The 27,902-nt window shown below is 46.6% G+C and overlaps 1 protein-coding gene across 1 annotated transcript in view; it reads right to left on the bottom strand.

The window, feature by feature from the left end:
- LOC138510531 (zinc finger protein 587-like) overlaps positions 1-27,902 on the bottom strand; it is a 304,358-nt gene that overhangs the window by 114,930 nt on the left and 161,526 nt on the right. The window contains exon 6 of the mRNA XM_069626255.1: positions 14,862-14,975. Within this exon, the coding sequence (XP_069482356.1) occupies positions 14,862-14,975 (114 nt within the window). The remainder of the gene's footprint in view (positions 1-14,861; positions 14,976-27,902) is intronic.

The raw sequence follows: 27,902 nt of genomic DNA, 5'->3' as shown, positions 1-27,902 counted from the left end.
TTTTGGCTTGTTAGGAAATGTTCGATGAAATCTTTTGATTAGACGAGGCGCGTGGACATATTCTGCAGGTTCCCAGGATCTTTCTTGGGGACCGTAGCCTTTCCAGTCAATCAGGTAAAATAGTTAAGATTTGGAGATCTTGGAATCCAGGATATCTTTTGACTTCAAACTCGAGTTCTCCGTCAACTAGAATAGGTTTTGGAGATTTAGTTAGTCGGGTTTGAGGTTGCACAGGTTTTAATAGAGAGACGTGGAAGACCGGATGTATCTTCATGTGAGGGGGCAAGTCCAACTTGACCGCTACTGGATTTACTATGGTAGTGTTGGAATAGGGACCAAGGTATCTTGGGTTGAATGTGCGTGGTCCTTTTAGAGGTAGATATTTGGTGGATAACCAGACTTGATATCCTACTTGATACTGGGGGGCTTCCTTCCGATGTTGGTCTGCTCCTTTCTTGTATTGTTCTTTAGCCCTTTCTAGGTGAGAAACGGCTTCCTTAAAGGCTTGGGTGATTGTAGAATGCAGGTGGTCTACTGCTGGTGTTCCAAGATCTTGGAGTGGATCCAACTCCGAGGTTCGAGAGTGACTACAGTATAAAAGAAAAAACGGGGTCTTCCCAGTTCCCGAGTGGACAGAATTATTGTAGGCATATTCGGCTATCCAAAGGATATCTTTCCAAGTTTTTTCAGTTTGTTGTAGCATGCAGCGCAAATACTGTTCCAGAGTTTGATTGGTCCTCTCGGTTTGTCCGTCGGTTTGAGGGTGGTAGCTGGTCGAAAGTCTCACATCAATTTGAGCCGACCGACAGCAACTTCGCCAAAAATGAGAAATAAATTGACTCCCTCGATCCGAAATTAGAACTGAAGGTCGGACGATGTTTTCGAGAAATTCTCAGGCCAGAGTTGCTGCTGTTGGTAAGCCTTTCAGTGGAATGAAATGCGCCATCTTGGAGAATAGGTCCACGATTACTAGGATCGTATTGTATCCGGAGCATGGAGGTAGATCGGTGATGAAGTCCATAGAAAGCGTATGCCAAGGGCGAGGTGGGATGTCAATAGGGCGTAAGAGGCCGGCTGGTTTTTCCTTTTGACTCTTGTTTTGGGCGCATACTCCACAGGACATTATAAAGTCTCTGATATCTTTTCTCCAAGACGGCCACCAGAAGTAGCGCTTGATCTTTTCCGAGGTTTTGGCCATACCGGGATGTCCTTCCATTAAAGAATCGTGATAACAAGAGATTACCTTTTTCTGTAAATCTGTGCTGGGCAGGTATAACCGTTCTTGGAAATATAATAGGTTGTCCTTCACCGTAAAGTCCTTTCCCTGCAGATGCCAATTCTGTATGTCTGCTGGAGTTACCAGTAGCCTGGCTTTATCCTTAACTTCCTCTATGGATTGTGTGGCGATTACACCCAGAATTCTTTGTTCGGGAATGATAGGTACAGGTTTAGGATTGATCAAATGTTCTTCCACTCCCATCCGAGAAAGGGCATCAGCTTTACCGTTTTTTGTACCAGGTCGATAGGTGATTATGAAGTCAAACTCGGCAAAGAATAGTGCCCAACGGAGTTGCCTAGAGGATTGAGCTTTTGCGGTTTTCAAATATTGCAGGTTTCGGTGATCAGTAATCAGAGTAACGGTGTGTCTGGCCCCCAGAAGATAATGCCGCCAAGCCTTAAAGGCGGACTTGATAGCTAGAAGTTCCTTATCAGTAATAGTGTAATTGATTTCAGGAGGCGAGAATTTGCGGGACCAAAATGCCACGGGATGCAACTGATTGGTTACTGGGTCCTTTTGTGATAGAACTGCCCCCATGGCAAGGCTCGAAGCATCAGTTTCAACGATGTAGGGGAGTTCTGGGCGAGGATGTTTTAAGATCGGTGCAGAGATAAATCTAGTCTTCAAATTCTGGAAAGCTTGTTCCGCCTCGGTAGACCATTCAAAACGTTTGTTTTTCTTTAACAAGGCAGTGATGGGCTGGACTATTCGAGAGAATTCAGGGATAAACCTGCGGTAAAAGTTAGCGAAGCCTAACATGCTTTGAACACCTTTTACGGAGGATGGCGATGGCCATTTGAGAATTGCATCGACCTTCTTTGAATCCATACGCACTCCGCTAGGTGATAATATGAATCCCAAGAATTCAACTTCAGTCACGTTGAAAACACATTTTTCCAACTTAGCGAAAAGTTTGTGTTGACGCAATCTCTCGAGGACCATTTTCACGTGTTTCCGATGTTCAGTTTCCGATGAAGAATAAACGAGGATGTCGTCAATGTAAACAACAACACACACATCTATGAGCTCTCTGAGGACATCGTTCATAAAATATTGAAAGGCGGCCGGGGCATTGCAAAGTCCGAAGGGCATGACCTGATATTCAAATAGCCCATACTTGGTGCGGAAGGCCGTCTTTCATTCATCGCCCTCTTTTACTCGTACCAAGTGGTAGGCTCCTCTAAGATCCAGCTTTGTATATATGCATGCTTTTCTGACTTGGTCCAGGAGTTCAGGGATCAAAGGTAACGGATATCTATTCTTAACGGTGATCTGGTTCAGGGCGCGATAATCTATACAAGTTCTAAGGTCCCCTTCTTTTTTTGGAACGAAGAACAAAGCTGAGGAAGCAGGGGACTTGGAAGGACGAATAAACCCATTCGCTAGGTATTGATCCTGGTATTGTCGGAGGTGAAGATTCTCGGGCTCGGTGAGGGCATAAATTCTACTACAAGGAGGAATAGATCAAGGTATCAGGTCTATCTGGCAGTCATAAGACCTATGAGGAGGTAGAGAGTTAGCCTGATCCTTCCGGAAAACATCTTGGAATTCTAGGTATTCAGGAGGTAACTGGGGAGCCTCCGAGGAAATTGCTGCCAGTGCAACACCGGGTCGAGGGTGACAAGTAGAGACACATTCTGGAAACTGAACCGTTCTTGCTCGCCAATCGATCTGGGGATTGTGCTTTTCTAACCAAGGAATGCCTAGAATAATCTGGAACTGAGGGACCTTGATCACATCGAACACGATCTTCTCATGGTGTCCATCTTGACTTATTAGCGTCACTTCTTGGGTGGTATGCGTTACTGGTCCGGAGGCTATCTCCGTACCGTCCACCGTAGTAATGACGTCCTTTACAGCCTTTGGACAAAGAGTCGGATTCATCCTCAAAACCATTTCATGATCCACATACTTGCCGATGGCACCGCTGTCGACGTAAGCTTCAATCGCATGTAATCGATCCGGATGTTCAGGGCTATCATAGGTATCACGAAATGCGAGGTCACGGAACTGGTTTTAACGCTCGGCAAGAGGACCTCTATTCTTGTCGGGCGAGGTCGTTTCCCTGCTCAGAGTTTGTGACCCTGGTAACTGCAGCTCCTACTGCCTTCTTGGCTGGTTTCACCGGACAGTCTCGAAGAAAGTGCCCCGAGTTTCCGCAATAGAGGCATAATTGCAGCTGTTTTCTCCTTTCCCGCTCCTTTTGTGTTAGTGGTCCTTTCAGGCCCCCTATTTGCATGGGTTCCCCGGAGTCTACTCCTTTGGTAGGAGTTGGTGATTTGGAAAATACTCGAGCATCAAACTTGGAACGATCGGCCTTCCTGTTCTGCAGTCTGTGGTCAATTTGAACGACTAAGTCAATATAGTCCGAACAGTCTTGCGGGGGATTCACTACTTGGGCTAACACATCTTTGAGCTCTCCACGTAAACCTCTATAAAACAGCGTAATCCTTTTGTCCTCAGGCCATCGAGTTTCCACTATCAGTCTGTTGAAAGACGCAATATAAGCCAAAAGGTCTTGATTACCCTGTCGCAATGAAAGGAGCTCATTGTCCAAGGCCTGCCCCTGTGAATGTCTTGCAAACAGTTTTTCCATTCTGAGCTGAAAAGCTTGAAAATCATGGAGAACAGGATCATCTTGATTAACTAGAGGGATCGACCACTCTGCCGCATTGCCACTAAGGTACGAAAGCACGAAAGCTACCTTAGCTTGATCAGTTGGAAAGGCTGCTGGCCGGCATAAGAAGGGCAACCGGCACTGATTAATAAATACTGCAAACCTCTTTGGGTCACCAGAAAATCGTTCGGGCGGAGCCAGAGGTACATTCCCAGGTAGGTTGATCTGCACTGGGTTCGTAGAGGATGTTGAAGGAAGATTTGCCCCTGATGCGGGTAACGGAGTTTGTCCGGCTTGTGACTGTAGCAATTGTCTAGCGAGATCGTCTGTTCGCTCCTTGGAAATAATCAGTTCCCTTCTTAGGGCATTCGTTTCCTGACGGGCTGCATGCACTTCTGCTCTTAGTTCCCCAAGTAACTGGGCTAGCTGGTCGGTATCCGAGGTTTCCATAGCGCCTGGGTGGGAGTTTTGCGGTTGGCTTTGCGTTCTGTAACGCTCACCTGATTCCTGCAGAGGCGCCGGTCTTGACTGGGTGAATGCCGTATCTTCATAGGTGATGTGTAACACATGGTTGGCTCTTTGGGCTGGACCTCTGTGCACTGTATGTCTGACTCGAAGAGTAAGATGTCTGCAGATAGAAAATATGGGATTAATGAACTGGGGTTATTGGGTGCCTCTCTCCTCTTCCCTTTCTCTTCTCCTGTAGAACCCCAAAGGTTAACGCCCTCACCTTAGGTAAGTGAACGCCGAGCTCTCCATCTGCCTCGGGGCAGGGTGCCGTAACCAGTTTCTTCACTGGATAAGGGTGCAGGCCTCTTGACCTCAGAGGACTGCTGTCCGTCGTTAACTGCACGAACGGTAAGTTCTGGGCACTTCAAATTTCTTAAAAGTCTTTTGTAATGATATCTCTTGTTTTGCAGGGTTCTGGCGATGGCGGATGGCGGGCTGAAGAGAATTGAGGATCGAACCCGCGTGAGGAGTAGAAACGCCTGGAAGCTCGTAAGTAAGCGCTTGGAGCCTGCTTCACTATGCGCACTAACTGTCCCTTTTATCTTGCAGGTACAAGTTCAGAGCTTTAGAGAAGCTGAAGGGTGCTGGAATACCCACTGGATTCGGCGTGGGAAGGAGTAATGGCACGTGAGTAATAAAGTTGCCCAATGTCTTTAAACGCACCTTCTTTTGTCTTTCAGATGCGGGATGCAGCGCCAAAGACCTCCGGAGCGTGCGAAGAGCTGGTAAGCTTTTGTCTTTCAGATGCCGGAATGCAGTGCGAAGACCTCCGGAGCATGCAAAGAGTAGGTAAGCCTTTGTCTTTCAGATGCCGGAATGCAGCGCGAGGCGTTGGTGACAGCCGATGGACCAGGTAAGAAATGTGCTGCCACTGAAGACCGTAGTGCTAACCTGTTCTTTCTTTGTCTTTACAGGTGCTGCTGAAGACTGGATTCCAGGATAATAAGCCTTTGTTCCCTTAGGCCCTGGATCAGAAGCTGAAGACACGATGAGCGTTCTGCTGCAGAGAATGCAGAATAACGCAAAGCAAGATTCATCCATCGGGTGTGGTTTAAATAGCCTCCTGTAGTGCTTAGGTATCTCCTTCCACAGCCTCGCCTAGGTAAGAAAAGAGTTCCTGCTTTCCAGAAGAGTTCCAGTGTTCTGAACCTAGGGAGTGGCTCCTGCCCCACCCAACAGGAAAAGTAGTCCCAAACAGAAGAGGATCAGGGGCCCAACTGGCAGGTAAGTAAGCAGCATGGTCTGCTGCAGGTAAATCCACCCAAGCATTATGAGCCCGGCGCTTCCAGCGCTGGGACTGGGCATCTTTATGAGCCTGGTGCCACTGGCGCCAGGACAGGGTCCAAAAGGTCCCAATTGGGACTGGCTGGCACTCGGAACCGGGGTTATGGGTCTGCTTCCAAGGGAGTTGGGCAAGTCCTGATCTTTTGGAAGCAGAGATCATGACAGTTGATGGGGGTGGCAATACTGATGGTGATGGCACTCTGGAAATAAGCCTCAATGCCCTCACTCGCCTAATTTACTCATTCACATTATTTTCCCTATCCTCATTTCTCACCTACACCTTTCTCCTCACACCCCGCTCATACTATCCATACTTCCTCCCAACACCCACTCCCCCTCACACTACCTAGTACCGTCACTCCCACATTCCAATCTCCAACTCTTCCCTCACTACTACCCTCACTTTCACAAATACTCCCTCATTCACTGCTTCACTCTCACAAACTGGGACAACTCTCCCTCACAAATATTTGACCATGCACACTGCCTGAGCAATCTGCCTTCCCGCTCCTCTGCGCTGTCCTTCTTCTGTCTGGTCTCTTGGGCTGCCTCTGCCTCCTCTGCCTTCACCTGAACAAACCACAGCCTGCCCTCCTACTGTCTCCATTTATACTGTGGTTCTGCTGGTTCAGTCTTCCCGCTTCCATTGGCTGCCGTGCTCACCGGACTCTAGGAAACAACCTGTGCCTGTCGTTTGATCCAGGGACTGGGTCACACAGCTGAGAGGCTTTATGAACCTCTCTAATCATTTCCCCTTTTCCAGCATGGTTTTTGTATTAGTCTTGTGAGAAATCTGAGGGCTTTCTCACTTATGGACCCTGGGAACTCTTGGTTGAGGTGGCCAGGGCATGGCCATCGCCTTTGGAACCAGTGCGGGAGGATCACCTGAGCAGGGGGTTCTTGGGGACAGTCGGAGGAATGCCCTCGGGAGAGATGTGGCATTCCCCCCTTTATGACAAAACTCTACCCGACACTTCCTCCACCTTTATAGGTTGTTATGAATCCTGTCCCGTTGCCCCCTCCCCAATTCCAACAGGTACTAACATTAAAGGGAGGCATAGGAGAAGAAATATATCCCTATCCGACATCCCCACAGTCACTATGGGACATTATTATCTAAATCCCCTTCACCTACAACCACACATCTGCCCCCTTCACCCTGACAAACACTTACAAAAGTTTCCCACCATCATTAGGGAAACTACAGCTCCCATACTTCCTCCCCATTGCCTTCTTTCAAAACCACTGGGACGAAGAAGAGGAACAGAGCTATGAAGATTGCCCATAGGAACCAATGTACCATGGATTCCTATGGGCAGTCTCCATCTTGTCCCCTTAACGAGGACAGGCAGGGTCAGGCCTCCCTTTTTAACCATCCAGATCTGACTCCAAGTAACACTCCCTGTCAGTATAAAAGGTGGAGTATTGAGAGGCACTTTGAGTGGTTACACGTAGGGTGGAGCTAGTTGGTGATTGGCCGTTTCTCGGATGGGAACTAGATTCGACTAGCGGCTGGGAGGCTGGGGAAGCAGGATTGCGAGCTGGACGAGACGAGGACCATTTTTGCTGAAGAGGGAGGACATGTGGGCACGGGAGGAGGAAGGAGCACTTTGAGGAAGAAGGTTGTGGCGCATGTGGGATTCGTTGGGTGGTTACAAGAGTGGCGGCTGTTTTTGGAAAGGCTGTGTGTGTGTGTGTGTGTGTGTGTGAGTGACATGCTACTTGGTTGTTGGTACGTGTGTGGTAGATGTCCCTGCCCGTCGATATGTGTGGACAGGGGCATACTCTGGAGAAGGTAGCTGCGGGCTGTGGTAGGGGGGTGGGGGTACAAGATGGCGTAACGCCTGTTCCTGGGAGGGGTGATGCATTGGGTAGTAAGGGTACCCCTGGGCCTTGAGGGGTTGGTGGTGGTGTATATGGCAAGGGGTCCCTTAGGACTGGAGGGGGGAGAAGTGGGAAGAAAAGTTGCAAGGGTGTTGGTGGGAAAGGGAAATTGTGTGCAAGTGGTTCTCCACATTTTCTGGCGGAGGGTTTGGTGGGAGCTTATGTTGATGGCAGGTGGTTGAAGGGGGGTTGCATGGGGATGACAGTGGGGCACTACTTCGTAGTAGATCCCCTGTGGATCGGAGGGTGGAGGGCAGTGGGGGTTCTGGTGGTGGACAGCAGTGTGTGGGTGGGTGTGAGTCTGGGGTTGAATCCATGGAGGCAGAGTTGGGTTGGCAGGTGGTTATAAAGTAGGCAAAGCCCGATCAGGATCTTAGTGGAGTTAGCCCTTTTCTGGTATCAGAGTGGGTCCAGAAAGGGATTGGTGCTGTGCAGTCTGTCCAGGTAATCAGTGGGGGGGCGTTTGCTGGTTAAGAGCGTGGGTGAAGTGACCAAGAACACAGCATTGGATTTGGGATGTCTTGGGAGACATCCTGTTTCCGTGTCAGAACAGGGCAGTGCGGTGTGTAAGGGGGTGATTTATGGGGTACCTCTCTGCGTGCATGACAAGGATATTGTGAGCTCCTTGCAGTAGTTGGGGGTTTTGGAGGTGTGGTGGTTGCGTAGGAAAGATCCTGATGGGGGCGTCATTTCTATGAAGGTGGCTATTCGATTTAGGGGGAGAGAGGTGCCGGAGCACGTGTTTCTGGGGTTTCAGCGTTTTCGGGTGAAGCCTTATGTTTGTATAAGTGTCAAGAGTATGGCCACGTGGCACGATCTTGTAGGAGGGAGAGGAGGTGTGGCAATTGTGATGGTCCCCATGATATTAAGGTGTATGTCTTGGTATGTACATCAAAGTGTTGCAATTGTGGTGAGGATCATGTTGCTTCCTTTAGGGGGTGTGTTGCACACGTGGAGGCCTGTAAGGCTGTGAGTACGAAAGTGAGCCATAACATCAGTTATGCTGCAGCAGTTCAGAAGGTGCGGGCGGAACAGGTGGTTGTGGTGGGCAGTCCTGCTGCAGTGGTGAGGCAGGTGGAGGTGGGAGAGGTTCAGTCTTTGGGGGTTGAGGGGGTGGTTGGTCGGGGTGTCACTATCAGAATGGCAGAATTGTTATGTTTTATTATCGCAACTATTAATATGACGGCTGAGTGCAAGTCGAAATCGGAAAGGTTACAGGCAGTGTTGAAGGCAGCAAAGATGAATCTAAAGATTGGAAATCTTACAGATAAGGATGTTCATAGGATCATGAGTGGTGGTGACGTCCCCCGTGAGGACTCAGGGTTCTGAGGCTGTGGCAATGGAATGCAAGGAGTTTGTTGGCGAATGGGCAGGAGTTAAAGAAGGAATTGTTGAGGATGGGTGATGTTGACGTTGTGTGTGTTCAGGAGACGTGGTTGAGAGAGAGGGTATTCATTTTCGCTTTCCGGGGTATGTGTTGTTTAGGAAGGATAGAGTGGCGGACCGTGGGGGAAAGGTTTGCATTTTGGTGAAAAATGGTATTCAATGTTCTGTCCATGAGTTTGGAGGGGATTTGGAGATGACTGGTGTGAGGTTGTTTGTGGGTGATGATATGTTGGTGGTTTTGAAATTTTACAATTTGTGTAGACCTCTTGATGTGAGGGCATGGTAGCAAGCCTTGGAGGAGAGTGGCAGGTATGTTTTTTGTGACGATTTTAATTGTCACAATACATTGTGGAATAGTGTTGTGACAGATGTTAATGGGGCTAGTCTTGAGGTGCTGGATGATGAGTGTGGACTTGTTTTATTGAACTCGCTGGGGCATACTAGGACTGATGTTCATACTGGTATGGGGTCTTGTCTGGATTTGACCTGGGTCTCTGCTTCTTTAGTTTCTACGTGTGTTTGGAAACTGAGGACGGATCATTGGTCTATCTCCGTAGAGGTAGATGTCAGGGTGGTGAAGTTGGCAAGTCCTGCCCGTGGGGTTGTAACTTCCATCATTTGGATTGGGTGAAGTTTGGAGAGGGGTGTCGCAGGTTGATGGGTGAGATGGTATTGGGTGATGCCCTGTGGGTGGGGGTGCCACCCAGTGTGGATGAGATGGATTTGGCTCTGGTAGACATCTTTCAGATTGTTGTGGCAGAATTGGCCCCCGGCTCGAGGTAAGCTCTTCCGGAAACCTGAGGTTCTGTGGTGGTCGGCAGATTGTCCAGTGGCTGTTCAGGATAGGAAGCGGCAGAAGGCCATGCGTACTAAAGCAGTGGCAGACATTATCGTGTATAAAAAGGCTAGGGCACTGGTGCAGTGGGTGATTCGGTGTCATAAGCGGGTGTATTGGAGGAATTTTTGTGGTACGCTCTCTAGTGATACTTGTTTGTCAAAGGTGTGGGTGAGGTTTCGGCGTATGTCCATATTTCCGGGCAGGCGAGAGGTCGATCTCGGATTTCAGTGTTTACTGATGAGGGGTGTGATATGGTGGAGGATGGTGGTAAAGCAGAGGCACTGGTTAAGTATTTTGCGGGTGTGCACAGCATGGAAAATTATTTTCTTGTGTCCAGACGGAAAATGGCCAACTTTATGGCTATTAATCAGGGTGTGCTGAATGTGGAGGTAATGGAAAGGTGGTATCAGGCTTGGGGTTTTAAGGTGTCCTCCTCCAAAACGGTGTGTATGCTGTTTAACAGGCGACTTAGTGGTGTCAGTTTGGATCTCAAGTTGAATGGGGATGTGTTGGTTCGGGTGTCAGAATTCCGGTATCTTGGTGTGCTCTTGGAAGAGCGCCTGTCATGGAAGTTGTAAGTGGAGAGGATGGTGGCGAAGTGTAAAAGGCATCTAAATTTGTAGAAGGCAGTGTCTGGTCAGGAGTGGGTTGGAGGGCAGAGGAGTATGAGGATGTTGTATGTGACATTGGTCAGGAGTGTGCTGGAGTTCGGAGTTCAGCTGCACAGCAGTTATAGTCGGACTTAGCTGGATCTCTTGGATGGTGTCCAGGCAAGGGCAATGAGGATTGTGACTGGGACGGTTTGGTCATCCACCACAGAGGCTGTGCAAGTGTTGGCAGGGAAGTTGCCATTGGATTTGAGAAGGGAGGAGCTGAGTGCTAGGTATTGGTTGCGCTGTAAGTCTTCAGTGTGTGGCATCCTGTGAAGAAGTGTCTGATGGTTAATTGGTTGCATGCCTATAAGAGTGGTAGTTGGGAGAGGAAAGGGGGGACTTTTGGGTTCCAATGCGGACAGGCTGGTGAAACGATTGGGGGTGGAGGGGTTTTGTATGGTGGAAGATGCGGATAGGGTGGTAGTGCCGGTTTGGATGCTGCATGATCCAATTGTCTGTTTGGATTTGGCCAATGTGGTAGTCAAGAAGAGTGGTGATCGGGGGTGATTAAGAGATTAGCGGTGCAGTATGTGGAGGGGAAAGTTGGCGCTCGGGTATATACGGATGGTTCCGGGGATCTGGAGAGGAACAGAGTTGGTGTGGCCTGCTATTTTCAGACATATGAGGAGTTTTGGGTGGCTAGGTTGTCGGATGATGTATCTGTCTGCACGGTGGAGTTGATAGCTGTTAATATGGCAGTACTTCGGGTTATGGGGAAACAGTTGGCTAAGGTGGTGGTGTTTGTGGATTCGATGAGTGCGTTGTTGGCTATCAAGAAGGGGAATTGTGATGGGGGATATAGTTGTGCTCATTAGACATCGATTAGAGGAGTGTTTTGCCAGGTACCGTGGTGGAGTTGGCTTGGTTCCCCAGTCATTGTGGGGTATTGGGTAATGAGTTAGTGTATTGTGCTGCATATGGGGCCACGATGAGGGGGGAGGTGGATGTGGAATTACAATTGAGTGTGGCTGAGGTACAGGTGATGGTGCGTGGCAAGATTAAGTATATGTGGCAGGATCGGTGGGATATGAGTTTGAAGGGGCGGCAGTTGTATGCAGTGTGCAGGGAGGTGCAGATTCAGGCATTTGAGCGGGGGTGTCGAGTTGGCACGAAGGGAGGAAACTATTTTGAATCGCCTTAGGGCGGGTCATGCGGGGTTGGCGTGATGGAAGTGTATGATGGGTAGAGTTGCAACAGCGGCATGTGAGGCTTGCGGTTGTCCGGAGACGGTGGCTCGTTATATGTTCGACTGTGTGGGGTTTCACGTGCAGAGGGAATCGCTCAGACACAGGATGAGTGGCATTGGGGTGGTTGTACGGGGGTCGCCTGATCTGTCCTGTTGGAAAAGAGGGGTGGAGGATAAACAGTGTAGGTTTGTGTTTCAGTTTGTGCGGGAGACTGGGAAGTGATCTAGTGAGGATGGTTGGCTGATTGGTGCCTATTTTGGCGAACATCATCTAGATAGATGGAAATCGCTGGCTCCAGGTTTCTGGAGTCATCCTAACAAGAAGAAGAAGAGGATGCTTTGTGGAGCTGGTGATGCAGTGGAGCTGAAGAGGAGAGTGCTTAAAGAACCCTCAAGAGTCTGGAAGGGAGCTGAGGGCCAAGACGATGACCCTGTATTGTTGAAGGGCTGCAGCAGGGCTGCGGAGCTGTGCCTTCCAAGAGCGCGAGAGGGCAGATCATATCTTGCTGACTCTGTCCACAGAAGTACTTGTTTCCCCATGGCATATGAAGGGAATCCAGGTGCCTGAGGGGCAGGTGGGAAGACCCTAACCCTGACCTTGGCCCAGAGAGCTCCAAAGCCACGCTAACTGTGTGTCTCTCATGGCAAGAGAGAAAGAGAGGAAATCCCGGTGAGTGTGTGTGTGTGGCTGGAGTGGAAAACTGAGCATGAAATTTGAGAAAGAAAGCAGAAAATAAAAAAGCCCATGAAAGGCATTATGGGACTTGAAGTTCTTTTTTGAAATGAAGTGAAATTGAACTGTAAAATAAAGTAACAGAGTGGTCTGGTGGAAAATGAAAGATACGCCAATTCGAAAGACTGTGCACCGTGAAAGGGATCCGAGCCCAAACGAGTGAGACCCAGAAATTGTGTTTGAAAGGGGTCCGAGCCCGAGCGAGGGAGACCCAGAAATTGTGTTTAAAGAGAGACATTCTTTTGTAAAAGCCAAGGCTGAAGAGATCCTTAGAAGATTGTGCCAAATGCTGAATCTTGTCAAAGATTTGAACTGTGTAAAAGCCTACGAGTACCATAAGGTGTAGCAAACGCTAAAGAATAAAGGTAGGGGAAGGGAACCCAAAGAAAATAAAGTGAAACGGTTTGAGCCTGAAAGAGGGGAACCAAGGAAAGAAATTGAAAGCGAGAGGCTGGGCCCAGTTGAGGCTCTATAGAGACTCAAAATACCTTTTCCTTTGGATCTTTTGTCTTTGTGCTGAAGAGCTTGGAACCTTTGTGTTGGTGCTGCAAAAATCAGGGGATTCACCTGGACTTGGGGTGCGGGAGACCCCAGAGGTCAAAACCCTGAACTTTGAGACAGAGTACGTGAATGCCAAGCAGGCTCTGGAGGGCCGAGCAGCTACCCCAGATGTACTCGCATAGCAGAATACGTCAAGTGCTCCACCCCACCCACGTGTTATACAACTTGGGCAAGAATCTTTTGATGCCATTCTGTCATCCTTTTGTTTCCCATAGATTTTCTGTTTGTGTTACATTTCCCTATTTCACTTGTATGATATTAGAGGGAGAGCAGTCAATAGGTTTTCTAGTGTAATTGTTATTCTTTGGGACTAACAACAGACAAGGACTATTTTATTTTTATTTAGATGGTAGAGTGTGCTCTCATCTTTAGTATTAGGGGAAGAGAGGAGTTCTTCCAACCCCCTTTTGAAGTAAATAAAACTGATGATTTGTATCTTTTGTGTCCTCGCGTCCATGTCTGCCTCGCAGTCTGTAATGCTGTTTCACTTGCATGCTGTGGATTTGAAAGTTCCCTTTTCTGCTGCCACAGTCAGTTCATTCACTTTTTTGGGGCCCTTGGGCAATGTCCGGTTGTAGTGTCAGTTCACAGTCCATATCAGTTGCGGCATTTTGGGTTTTCTGCTTGTTTGGTGCTGGACTGGGTTTTCTTGGTTGTTCACAGGTGCCTTCTGAGAGTTGTGGTCCTGAAAAAGAGGAACAACAATACTGACCAGAAAAAGTGCTGGGAGGCATTTTGCAACAGAGGGTGTGTGCCAAAAACCGGCGTTGGCACATGAAGAAGTCTCGGAGAGTGGGGCTCCCCTAAATGTCCCCTGACAGGGTCATGGCCCTGACACTGTCAGACTTCCCTTGAAATGTATAAAAAGACTAGTACCTTACACATACACAACTTGCAATTGTCCAAATTCCAAATCCATCCAATTACTCATACAGAAGTAAGCAGCCAAACAGATCTAAGGGATAAACACACAAAACCCTATATGATCAGACCATAAATCATTAAACAGGTTGCCTTTCGAGCTCATTGTCCATCTTATAGGACACTCCCTGGCACAGCAAATTGTACACAAGGGCCCCAAACACCTCAAAGCCTTAGGTACCTCATAGACACCAAGGAAGTTGAGAGCAGCAAGAGAGAATTTCCAAAAGATGCCTAAATTCAAAAAGCAGAGAGAGAAAGGGGGTATATCCTTTGCAGGCAAGGCCCCCAAACAAACAACCTACCAAACCCCCTCTGATTGGGAACAAACTACAACAGGCGCCTGAAAAAAAATAAAAACATCTTTAGCCTGGCTTTCCTAGACCCTTGAGAGGAGAGGCCTCCGAAGTGTCTCACAAGAGTAATTGACTACTCTTGTGATCCTAATCATATTGTGGTGGCCGCGAACATGCATCCAACCTCAGAGCCTAAAACATCTCTACTTCCATAGAGCACTTTTTCATCCACCCAACCTTGCTGCACTTTCCGTTTGATGTTTATTTATGCACATCTCACTGAAAAAGGAATGCATTTGTATCTGCTAAGTACTGTATTTGCCCCCATTAACTCACCTGTGCTTTGAAACAATGTATGCTGTCATTTGGCATATTATAAAACTGCAGTAAAAAAAAAGTATGTGGCAATCCACTTTAAGCCTCTTCATGTAGGTTGTTTCATAGTTATTCCTCTGTCAACTCTAAAAACCTCAGATGCAAAATCAATCTGGGAATCATCAAGGCACAATTTTGAGGGGGCGGGGGATAAACTCATGTATCCTGGACAATGATTAGATGATTCTCAAGTGGACTAACAACCTCCAGGAAATAGAAGAGAATTGCTGAAAATAGTGCATGGTCAGAGTAGAGAAGGGGCTGAGAACTGATGAGGTCTATCAGGAGGTGCATCACAAGTTATTCTGTACAATTCCCACAATGTCATGTCCACTCACCTGTGGGGCAATGGATATCTTGTATTTTCCCAGGGTGTACAGACAGCATGGGATAGGCCATTTTTTCTTCTTCTTTAATATTGGAAGCAGTTGTCAGTATTTTGAGTTCATGTCCTGTATTGAAAAGCAGAAGCAGACAAAAGAATGATCTCAGAATGTCAGCATAACAATCAAAACTACTGACTAGGTCACTGAACACACATTTGCTCACTCTTCTGTAGGACCAGTAAAAGGACATTGACAAAAGGACATTGAAAATTCACTCTTCAAATACAACCTCATCAGCTGCTCATCTGGTATTGGGGCAGGGACCACTTACCTCCACACCCCTCACCCCACAATGCAGTTCTACCCTTTCCTGTTTTACACAGCACTCCACTTCCTTGGAGCTAGTTTCTCTCATGAAGCAGAGAAGGATAAACCCCAGATAAACTAAGAAAGGTAAAAAAAAGTTTACTGACGGAATGATTAACTCTGGGCAAATTAATGCATATTTTACTATCTCTTCCACATTTCCAGGAGCCTTCCATCCTTGAGTAGCTCTATTTACACAGGAGGGGTTGTGCCCTAGCACACACAATGATACCAACATTTAGGATGGCTTCTATGTGGACATTAATTCTAAGGGTTTTCTTACATCTTTCATCTTCCCTGATTTTCCCAGGGTGGGTCATCTAAGGGATGAGTAGAACTCAACGGGCCACCCTGGACATGGGGTTAAACAAAGTCTCTGTCTTCAGCACAGGCTCTAGATTTAATAAAGTCTCTGGTATGCATAGTCCTTAATCCAGAGGCTTCCTTCTACAACAGATATTTTCCCTATCCTCACTGTCTTGGGCAGTGGAAGAGGGGTGTCGAGTGTCCCCCTATCCCTCCTTCTTATGTGGCTCTTCTCAGTAGACTCAAACTCTGCTTCTTATCCTCGACTCCTTGAGGAGACCCCTTTCCTGAGTCCCAGTTCCTGCACCTAACTACTAGGGCAGAATTATGAAAGAAGCTAGGGATGGACAGCACCAGAATGAGCCCTAGAATATTTTCATCATTAAGGTGGCCAGCTGCGTTTCCCAGCCAGTTAGATCAGAGCAGGGTGGTATGGAGACAGGTCCCAAAACCTTATCATGGAGGCTCGCCAGCTAAACCATAATGCAGGTTCAGTCTGGCTGCCCTCTCCATTTCCCTATCATGGGCCTCTGCTATAATCCCCAATAGAACCTGCCTGTTTAGCACCTCGATAAGTCGCAAACTGTCTCGTACCCAAGAGGGTAATTCCTGTATCTCATGTTCTCTCTTCACCGTCTCTCTTCTTCGCTTCCCCTGTACCTCTTTGAAGCATCACCACATGCTTGTATGTTCAACATTCCTTAGCTCTCTCCTTTCAGGCTTGTAGTGTGCTTGCTCCTTCTCAGCTCATCCAACATCCTCACTGCTATTTCTTTTCTCCTCCACCCCACCTTCTTCTTCCTTCCACATGTTATGTCTTCCACCCCTCCTTGGTGTCTTCAACCTCAATGATCTCCAATTATTTCATCCCAGTGTTCTCCAAACATCTTACTATTGAACTCCTGATGTTTCCTCCAACCACATCCTCAGTATGCTCCTACTCTCCTCTTCCAGTACCTTCTTTAACCACCTACTCAATATACTTCCCCTCACTCCTCTAAGTATCTTCTCCAGTCACCTCTGCATTGCACTTTTCACTTCTCCTAGCAACTCCTCCAGTGTTCTACTCTTCCCCTTACCCTCTTAACTTATCCTTTTGCCACATTCCCTTAACTGTTCCTCATTATTACCACCTACGTGTTATCCACCTCACTCTTTCGCTTCCTCCTTCTGCCCACCATTCTCCCTCTATAACTTTTGCCTACGTGCTCCGTCTCAACCTTCTCTGCCCACAACAAGCTTCAGCCAACGACCCGTCTCATTCCCAAAATACCCACACCCTCATCTCATGGTTACAAATGGGTTTGGCCGTGCCAACGTGGCACCATTGCACATTCGCTTTGGGGTGTGGGTTGTAAGTACATCTTAAATCTGATTGACTTCACTGTGCAAGTTCACATGCTTTGTGTCAAATTGACTGCTATGCCTATAAATTTGTGGTAGCCTGGCCTGAGCCTTAATGTCAGCTCTCTGCTTGGAACTCCACTATGTGTTTATTTTGAGTGTAGGACTGCATGCAATAAGCTCCCCAGTTCGTGTCAGTGCATAGCAGTGGTCCATGTGACGAATCTAGCGAGCTTGTCACTACTTCCCTGGGGGAAATCTCCCCTCATGTGGCCAGGGAAAGGCAGACGCTGCCTGACTCTGACCCTGGGGGTGGCTATCTGTGGAAGGATCACATAGCGGAAGATAACCCTTGGGGAGGTGAAGTGAACCCGCTGGGTCAGAACAGGTCTTTACCTGCACTCCTTGGTAACACCCATTTACTTTTCCCCCATTCTAGAATGGCAAATTGTGTGGATAAATAATCTCCACTATTTACAGAACACTGACATTATGTACATCCCTCCCCTTTTAATAACAAAGAAACAACAAGTACCGGGACTTGTGTACATCCCCCGCTTTTTTAAAACTGAAACGAGGAATAAGGATGACGATCACTAGAAGCAGCAAGCCATCGCTAGGTTCTAGACATTAGAAGAGATTAACATGTGCTGGGACATTCTAATATGGAACACCTGAACAGAACGGGAGAGTCAGCCCTCCCTAAGCTGGTTGGTACACAGGAGGAAAGCAATCAGCAGACCAGAGTGAAGAAGCTAGCATGGATGACGTCCAAGGAAGTCAAGCAGAAGAGTGTTTGCTGTGCTGCCATCCCAAGCAGCAGGAACTGCTGAGAGAAGGAGAAGGCCAGGCAAGAACCGACCAGACGAGATCCCAGGCAGCAGTGGAGGAAACGGCGAGCCGCCGAAGCTGCCAGAGAAGACCGGTATGCCAAGAGCAGGAGATTGGCATAACGGGATGCTTCAGGGATAATGTTACATGCCGTTAGTAAAGAGCAAAAACCCACACACCGGAACTGGGACATTTAACACAGTTGGGGAAGGGTTGGTGGCCAAACATATGAAAAATATAAATACCTGGATACAGAAATTAGTGAATGCTAATGAAGAGTGTGAACCTGGGATTTGTACTCTAATATTGAGAGGACTCAAGAAGCCCTGGCAGGAGAGTAAACCAGGCACTCAGCAAGTTTGGGACCCAAACCCAAATAGCTAAATAAAACCCTGGCAGGAGAGTAAACCAGGTATTTGAGAAACGGGGCAGAGACCCCCAGAAAAAGTGCTCAGAAAACAGGGGAAAGAAAACCCACCTTTTTTAAAATTGTTCACCAAAAAGGAAGAACCATATCCTTTTCTGAAAAAAGACATCAGGGGTCCAGAGAAAGATCTGTAAAGTTTTATGTAAGCGGGGACAATTCAAGGGAAGAGCCATCCTGTGGAATATATGAAAATGGGCACTTTGAATAACCAGAAAGACTCTGGGGATGGCCCCTCTCTAGTGGACCTTTATTAATTTTTCTTTTTGCACCTTAGAGAATTTATATCTGGAACTCTGGAAGGAAGCTGCAGGTGTTCAACTAAGACATTCCCCAGTTTACGTTATATTGATTTTAGTGTGTGACGGTCAGTTTAGGATTTTGAACACAGGACAGAGAACACTTTTTGCTTTAGACATCCTGACACAGACGGTCCTTAGTTTTGTTGAGGCAGGGAAACCCCTCTTAGAGTCAGCGATAGGTAGGAATTCACCAACCCCTTTTTCTTTTGATAATAAAAGTCTTTGATAAACACCGCAATATTCATTTTTGGCCTGGAAGCAGCAGACTCCTGCTCAACAACACACTCTTATGGCAATAATGTATCATACCAACATTTCTCTGGAGAGGTCGGGCATCCATGACCGGTATGTGGGGCAGGTTTTTGGAGTAATGTTGCCACAGGGTTTATATGTGGCTTGTTGACCTTACCAATGTTTGGAGCTTCCTTTAAGGAGCTAAGGGTATATGGCAGACCAATGTGACAAGCCCCTGCCAAACTGCTGAGAATTCTGAGAGTGGCTCATGGGATCCTCCCTAAGCCCTGAGATCCAGTATTGTGCAGCAGGCACTGGTACCCAGTTCCCATGGCCTCACCCCACTCTCTATCCCGTGGGCCAGGAAGAGGAGTTTGTCAAAGTTCACACTATAGACAAGCACATACACATATGGAGACAAAGTACAAAGAAGGTGGGAAGGAAGTGGAGGAGTGGAGGTGAAGGAATTGAAAAGTGAAGGAAGAAAGGCAGAGACGATGTTAAAGAGGAAGGCGGGTAGTAGGGATTGGAAGAAAAAGCAAGGGAGTAGGAAAGGTAGGTAAGAGTGGAAACCAGGAAGAGGGAGGCACAGTGAGGAGGAAGTAAGGAAAAACAAGGGGCCAAAGAGAAATGAGGGGCAGTGGGGAATTGAGGAAGTAGGGAAGTCTCATATATGGTGCTTTAGCACAACTTAGTGTGAGCCAAAAACTAGTGCTATGATTGTACTGAAGAGATAATGACATTTAGGGTTATGTGTAAATCCACCGATTATGTGGTCTTTCCCTGTTCTGTGCACACATGGCGCACAGGCACTGATGGCCGACGTCGCCACAGGTTGGGAGCATGAGCAGCACCTGCCATTAGAATTTGCTGCTGTCATTCATACAGATCTTTCAATTGTGGATCTGAATGCAGGTGCTGTGGCGACTCTGCCCTTCTCTGCGCTTATGCACCCCCACCCTATCTTACCGCCCCCATGTAACCCTTTTTATACACCTAGGATGGGCGCCAAAAGTCTCCTTGTTAATATACATGCACACTAGTGTTCATGTATAGGCCAGCGGTTAGCTTCTTGACCTCTGCAAAAATGCCAGTGTAGTGGGGATGGAAATCATTCCCCTCGAAGCACAATTCTGTAGCACTATGGAACCAGTTTTCCCTGCACACAGGGAGACTGCAAATGGCCTACCCACTACTGTTACCAGCCAGTGGTAACCTTGCCGACATCAGAGAACTACTCTTCCTCACAGCATCAACATAAGCAGCTTGCGCATGTAGCTGTCTCAGTGACCAAGAAGCTCTGGCTAATGTAAGAAACCTGAAGGTAGTCTTGCATCTTCTCCCCTGGGATCTTCTGTTCAGGTGGCCAGGGAAGGGCCATCGCTTTTGGATCCCGACCCTGGGGAGACTAGCGAGGGAGGATCACCTGGGTGGAGGGTCCTTGGGGATTGGAGAGATGGTAGCTGAAGGCGATTTCCCGACAGTGATTTACCTTACCCTCCCTCAGCCTTTGTAGGATATTGTTACCCAGATCCTACTTTTCCCCCTGATGTTAGACCAAGTACTGAGAAGAAAAAGCTAACCCCTAGAGTAATGAAGACTACACATAGACATCTATAGTACTGAGACGAGGAAGAGGGAGCATGAAGGCTATAGAGCTGAAGGTCAAGGCATGTCCTGTTAATTGGATTGAATGTGGTCGGGCAATTGAGCCTGGGACTTCACACCTGCAGCCTGTTAGAGGCTCACAGGTATATAAAAGATGCAGTCCACAAACAGCAGAGGAAGCGAGAAACCTGTGGAGTGGGAGAGAAACAGCAAGGCCAGTACAGCCTGTGAGAAACCAAAGGGGAATGGAACGCAGAGACGCTGGAGAAAGGCACAGTATAACTGTGTGACAAGGAAGCCGTGTCTCTACGGAGCCTGAGAGCATGCGACGAGTGAGCCGTGGAAACAGCCGGTCCCTATGCTGTGGTCAAGAGGTGCTCATTACCTGACTGGAAGCAACAGTCTAGGGATGTCTGTGGGGCAGGCAGTGAGATCATGACAGTACGAACCAAGAAACTGGGAAAGTACCAATGAATGAGAGAAACCTGGTGCATGTTTGAAAGTTAGTGAAGCTACACTGTATCACAGAGGTAGCGTGCAGGCAGCACATTCTCGAAAGCCTCTGATAAAAACCGAATGATGAATGCAAGTCTAACAATGGGGCTAATGAATAACAATGTTTCAGACTGATCACGTTTAAGGAAGTATACGTGTTGATGACAGTTAAAGGACCATTTTTTTTTACTTTGTCTTTTTTTTTATTGACATCATACAAATAAGGTAGGGTGCGCGACCAATCCCTGCCAGCAATACAACACACAAACATAGATGTCAGTAATTTTACCTTTAACTCCCATCCCTCCTCCCCCCTCCCTTCCCACCCCCCCAACTTTTCAACATACCAAGTCTTGAGGTTTTGCAGGTTATAGAAGCTTCAGAGAGAACATTAAAACATTGGTGCATTATTGGTCATACAATTTGACATATTTGACATAGTGGGGTCAGATTGATTCACAACAGTCTGGGGGCCAACCCTGATCCTCGGGGCTAATAGTAAGATGTACAAGATGGACATGTAATAGGTCGTACTTTACGGACGCATAGAGATGCAGTCATCATTAAGAAGAACTGCGGTCCATTTCTGTACGAATTCCGACACTGTATCATTTATTATCGCTGTGAGCTTTTCATAGGTGAAGATCGACCTCAATTTACAAAGCCATTCCTCCTTGGATGGAGCTAGCGCGCTTTTCCACTTTTGGGCCAGTGCCAACCTCCCCGCCCTCAACATGGCCCCCGATGACCTTCGGGAATGCGTTCTGTTCTGTCTCCGGCATAGGAGTGCCCAGGAGGATTTCCAGTGGGAGTAGAGACAGGCAGTACCCCTCTATATCCTTGATCCAGCTGAGCAGTTCCGACCAGTACATCTGAATAACCGGACATCCCCACCACATATGAAATCAAGTGCCCCTTTGCTGACATATCCTAGGGCAATAAGGGGATACCTCCTTAAACATTTTGGACAGGGTGGCCGATGCCATGAATGGAGTATCTTGAAGCTATGTTCCATGGCAGCGGTATACAATGAACCCGTGAATATGGCTTTGAAGATTGCCCTCCATGTGTGGTCGTCCAGCGTCATACCCAGCCTTTCTTCCCATATTCGTTTGAAGGGTTGTCTACCTTCCAGGTTGGCCGTTATCAATGTGCTATAAAACCTAGATAGGGAGCCCTTCCGGGAGACGCTTTTGGCTAGGAAATTTTCAAAAGGGGTGAGAGGATGTTTAAAGTTATCAGCCCACCGGGGGTGAGTCAGGATTCCCTTCAAACGCAGATATTCAAAGATCGAGGACGGACTGTCGCTCAGTGCCTCAGTCAGTTGGTCGTATTCTATGAAGCCCTCTTCGTGAGAGAGTTGGGCAACTCTCTCCAGGCCCATGTCTGACCATGATTGGGTATCTCGGAAGCCTCTAGTGCCTAGATTGATTAAAGGAAAATTTTAAAGCAACGCAAGCTAGTAAAATCATGAGTTTTCTGCAAGTAAGTAGCTGAGGGGAGCAGGGAGGGGGAGCAAAGTGCGAGCAAAATGCTGAATTGAATGTTTAAGCTGCATCTGAATCTTCCAAGTGTGAATAACCCAAACAATCCTAAATTACGGGGATAAAGTCCTTGGGTAAGGGCAACTAGTTGCGCGACCCGCAGTGGGTGGACCGTGCAGTCTGTCAACTGCGCCTAGACCAAGGAGCCCCAACCAAATGAAAAGGAACTGTACATGCAACTGAGAAACCAGAAAGAGTGAAATATTGGTTTTGCATAATTCCAGCAAACTTGGGGAAACAGAAACCTAGGCTCCTACTGAACACTGAGATTATTGATGAAGCAACACTGTACGCTTGGGGAAGGAAGACCTAAGCTTCTGGGGAGCATTATCTTTTGGAACTTTGTTTGTTGTGTACTAGCACCTGTGGCTTGGTGAAAGATCTCAGTCTTTTTTGGAACATTGTGTTGTGAACCCATGAATAAAGTTGGTGGAAAGGAACCCCACACTTTTTTTGGAACTTTGTTTTGGTGAGCAAGTACCTGCTTGAGAACCTTGTCTTTGGAACTGTATTTTGAACATGGGGAAGGGAGCTAGAAATTGCTCCAGACCTATTGTGAGTTGGAATATCCCTGCACTAGATTTAGGCATTAGACGTGAGGGCAAGCATATGTTTTGGCACGCACAGACTTTGTTTGGGATTTCTGGACATAGACGTTCCTTCGTTTTGTTAGGTAGCGCTATTCCCACCATAGCTGTAGGGCAAGTTAGGCGTTACACCCATCCTGATATTTTAATAAAGGTTTTCAAAACTGTTACATCTGTTGTCTGTGCCATCTCTGATACCATGCTCGTCTCACACTACTTCCATAGCTGCAGCAGCTCAAGAACACAAACTACCCTCAGACCACTATAGAATTGTAATGAAGTACATTGCAACAAAGCGAACAATGTCAAAAAATATTCATCCCTTAAAGCCCAAGAAACTGTCGTGAGCAATGCCGGAAATAAAGTAGATATAGCGAGTGAAAAAAACAAATTAAGTGAACAGTCCATCTCAGTAGTATTTTTAAGATAATGCTGTTGGGGGCAGAATCTGTGAAACAAAGCCATACAAAATAAACTGCTTGATACAGTAATCATTTCTGCACATATAATGTGTCCCTTTTATATAATACATAAAATCAGGTAAATGTGTGATAATATAATCAGCACTGCAGAGAGGAACTACTGCCTCCCTGGATAGGCAGTGTCTCGCCTTTACACGCCAAAGTGGTACCCATCTGCAAGAATTTCCTCCTGCAGGGTATTTCCTTTAACAACAAAAAGGTTCAATAGATGTCAAAGTCTTTATACATGCATGGCAAATTCCTGTGCCTCTAGTTGGACCAAGTGCTGGGTGCATCTTTGAAGTCATTTGTTCTTTTCTCTCTCCGTTGATGTCTGTATCCCTTAATGTCCTTTTTTGATGGTGTCTCGGATGCCTCCCTTCTTTCGTAGAGAAATCAGCGCTGTAATCATGAAGAATATCCATAACAAGGGAATGTTTCTCTGCAAAAGATTCACAGACTAGCCTTGTGTGCAATTTGTAGTTCTCGAGAGGAGTCTTCTTTTAGTCCATAATCTGGACTTCCAAGTTGATAAAGGACTATTTTCTCCACGTTCCAAGTCTCCCATTTTCCGTGGTCACCTAGATTTCTAGGACTTGGGTAATTTCTATTTGGGTACCATATTTGAGTTTGAATCTATGTTTGGAGAGCATTTTAATTCTTACTGTGTCTCCAATACCAATGGCACAGGCTTTTGTGAACTTTTTTCAAATAGAGTTCTTTACATTTCTTCTGTGACAGTTTGACTACACACAAAATGTCCAATATGTCTGCGGTTTCATAGTCAAAAAACCTTTGGAAGTCACGGTGGTACTAATGTAGAATAAATTGGGTGTTCTCTCATTAACTAGAGAGGGCTGATGGCGGTGAAAGAATTCAGAGTTAAACCATGGTCATTAATGTCTGCTAATGTATCCCCCAGTTGAAGGGACCCGTTTATGAAAAGGTTTGCCCTCTCAACTTGGTCACTGATCAGGGAGATGATATACGATTGTTTTTGTGTAATTAATGTTGCTTGTGTTCAGGATCGACACCATTGTCCTGTGTATCAACTGCACATCTTTGTTAGTAACAGGTTCTGCAGGCATTACTTCCCTTTTGAAAAAATACTTTAAGTACATGAATTGTCGTTTAACTGAATATATATTGCACAAAATTGAGTTTGATTCATTTACAGAATGAGTTGACAAGAACAATTCTATATTTACGTTATAATATCATTTTCTCCAGGTGACTAGGAAGTCTAGGCCCAACCTTTCCATTACAGCTTTTGAGTACTCAACATGATGTTGGGGTGCTGATCTTGTAAGTGTTTGTCACTGCTCAAACATTCGATGCAGCATTATCAATTTCTGTATCCTTGCATTCCCAGCAATACACTTCTCTCGATCTGTGTTTCACAAGTGTAATATCAATATGTCCTTCATGGGCAGCAGTGAGGTTAGTGAGCCTGGAACACAGCGTGGAAAGATTTTGTTACTTCAGAATACTACATCTGCTTACACAAAGATGTCATCGGATAACTTCCTGTATGGTTGGGGAGCTATCGGTAGACAACGTTCTTGGGCGGGCAACCTTTTGTTGCATGCTCCTTACATTTTCATATAGTTTCAATAGTTTCCATATTTTCCCCCGTGTTTTGTTTAGCCTAATATTTTTCCTCTTAGAGGGGTAGTCCAGCAAAAAATGTTATTTAAAAAATAGATAGGCAACATTAAAAAAAAAAAAAAATACTAGCACTTTTTTTTTTAAACTTCCTATGCAAACTTTTGAGCTATTCAAGCTCAAAATTCGCAAAAGCAAGCACATGGGTGCATCCATTTTGTGAAATGGATGCCCGCCTGTGCTGGCTTTTGCGGCACTAATGAAGGAAAAGCCAGCCAGCTGTAGTAAACAAAAGCTATCGCTGGGTGGCTTTTCCTTCATTGGTGCTGTATGCGGAGGACGGGGACCGGAGACCAGAGCAGGGAAGCTGCAGCTGAATCTTGGTAAGTGCTATTTTATTTTTTTTTTAAATAAGCACTAGCTGCGTTTTTTTCCCCAAGTTTTCCGGGCTGGAGGAGCCCGGAAAACTTAGAAATAAAACCGCAGCTTTAAAAACGTTGTATTTATGTTTGTGGTCGCTTTTGAAGCTACCGCACACATAAATACAACGTTATTGTGTTTGAAAATGCTGCGGTTTTTCTTTCCAAGTTTCTCAGGCTCCTTCTGCTCGGAGGAGCCTGAGAAACTCGGAAAGAAAAACCACAGCGTTTTCAAACACAACCGCGTTGTGTTTCTGCCTGCTGTGGCTATCACTTTGGGTCTCCGGTGCTCCCCCAGGGTGATAGCCACAGCAGGCAGAAACACAACGCGGTTGTGTTTGAAAACGCTACGGTTTTTCTTTCCGAGTTTCTCAGGAGCCTGAGAAACTCGGAAAGAAAAACCGCAGCGTTTTCAAACACAATAACGTTGTATTTATGTGTGCGGTACCTTCAAAAAAGCGACCGCAAACATAAATACGTTTTTAAAGCTGCCGTTTTATTTCTAAGCTTTCCGGGCTCCTCCAGCCTGGAAAACTTAGAAAAAAAAACGCAGCTAGTGCTTATTTAAAAAAATAAATAAATAGCACTTACCGAGATTCAGCTGCAGCTTTCCTGCTCTTGTCCTCCGCGTACAGCACCAATGAAGGAAAAGCCACCCAGCGGTGTTTACTACAGCTGGCTGGCTTTTCCTTCATTAGTGCCGCAAAAGCAAAAGCCAGCACAGTCGGGCATCCATTTCACAAAATGGATGTGCCCATGTGCTTGCTTTTGCGAATTTTGTGCTTAAATAGCTCAAAATTTTACATAGGAAGTTTAAAAAAAAAAGTGATAGTATTTTTTTTTAATGTTGCCTATTTATTTTTTAAATGACATTTTCTGCTGGACTTCCCCTTTAAATTACAAAATACACCAGTTCTGAGGAAGCTAAGACTGTCCTGATGAATGTGGTTATAATGAAGTCATGCCACTGAAACCGATCGACGGTGTTTGCTACATCTAAAAAAGGCAACAGCTAGCCTATTTGTGATTGTTTGAGCAAACCTTTTTACATTGTCCGACTCCCCTCTAATTAAAACGAGCCTTGGAAGGGAAGTTGTGACTGTATTGTCTTTGTGCTTAAAGAAAAAGGATTTTCTCCTTCTTCAATTGTTTTTGTGTCTTTTTAACCTTAGCAATCCAGGGTCAGTGTGACAAGTCTGTGGGCTATTAAAGGACTGTTTACCCCATTAGCTGCCACACGAGTTTTTGGAGGGATATATATCCTCTTCAATGCCCCCTGGTGCGCTTTTTCTTTTAAATTAAAGTTTCTTCCAATCTGTACTAGATCTGGAAGAAAGTGGTATAGGACCTACAAGGACCTACAATGCTGGATGTATTACACACTATAGAAGTTGGTAACTCTTAATCTGTCACTTTTAGACAGGCGTTGTAACACCGCAACCTAGTTGAGAGCGCACTTTAGGCAGGGATAGTATATTTTTAATTGTTCTATCCTTCTGTCTTCTGCCACAGCCTTGTCTTTACATCTTTCTCGATATCGAGCTAGATATTAGCTGACATTTTAGTCCTTACCACAGTTGTTTGGGTTGTGCCGACTGGACCTCCCTTGGTTCTTACTTGGCTGCGAACAACACAGATGTATATTGCCCATCTATTATGGATTTGACCCTCCGCGTCCCTGATCTCTCTGATCACCGAGCAGGGGGTCTCATTCTTGTACAACCAAGCCACGAAACTACCCGGCTTATCCCCTACAGCATGCCGCTTCTATGTGTATTTCTTATAGTTCAGTTTGCATAATCTGTCCCAGAGTTCACTATAAGCTAGCTGTAAGTCCTTTATTTTAGCCCTGTTCGCACGGGTGGTCCCCTCATTTCGTATCAGGTCCTCTAGCTCTCTTTCTGTCTCTTGCAGTTCCCGCTCAATACCCCCTTGGAGCCCTTTGGATTTAGATATTGCTACTCCCCGCACCACCACCTTGAATGCTTCCCATACTGTTCCCACCGAACTTACACTGCCCGTATTAATTTCAAAGTATTCCTCGATGGCCTACCTCAAATCCTCTCGGAAGCCCGCATCCTGTAGAGCCTCAGTCCTGAGCCTCCACGTCGGGATCCGTGCCCTGGGGGGTTGATGTCGCCACTCTATGACCAAAGGCGAATGGTCGGAGAGTACCCGGGCTTTGTATTCCGCCCCCACCATTTCTCCCACTATCTCGGCAGATGCGAACACATAATCCTGCCTTGTGTGCAGGTCGTGTGGCGCTGTATAGTGCAAGAATTGCCTATCCGTTGGGTGTAGCCTTCTCCACACATCCTCTAGGCCGAGGTCCATCAACAGTGTCCTCAGCGCCCTAGCTGCCGGCGCCAGCTTTTCTAACTTGTCATCTGACCTATCTATCCTGGGGTTCAGAGTGCAATTAAAGTCCCCTCCCCACACCATCGCGCCACCCGCCAGGGGGCTGATTTTACCATATAAAGACCTAATATATACCGCTGTATCATGGTTAGTGGCATACAAATTTGTG

The sequence above is a fragment of the Ambystoma mexicanum genome, chromosome 6p (genome assembly GCF_040938575.1).
Source record: "Ambystoma mexicanum isolate Mex_15411 chromosome 6p, UKY_AmexF1_1, whole genome shotgun sequence".
NCBI classification, from domain to species: domain Eukaryota; kingdom Metazoa; phylum Chordata; class Amphibia; order Caudata; family Ambystomatidae; genus Ambystoma; species Ambystoma mexicanum.
Note: the sequence above shows the minus strand (reverse complement) of the source record. Positions and strands in the feature narration are given on the sequence as shown.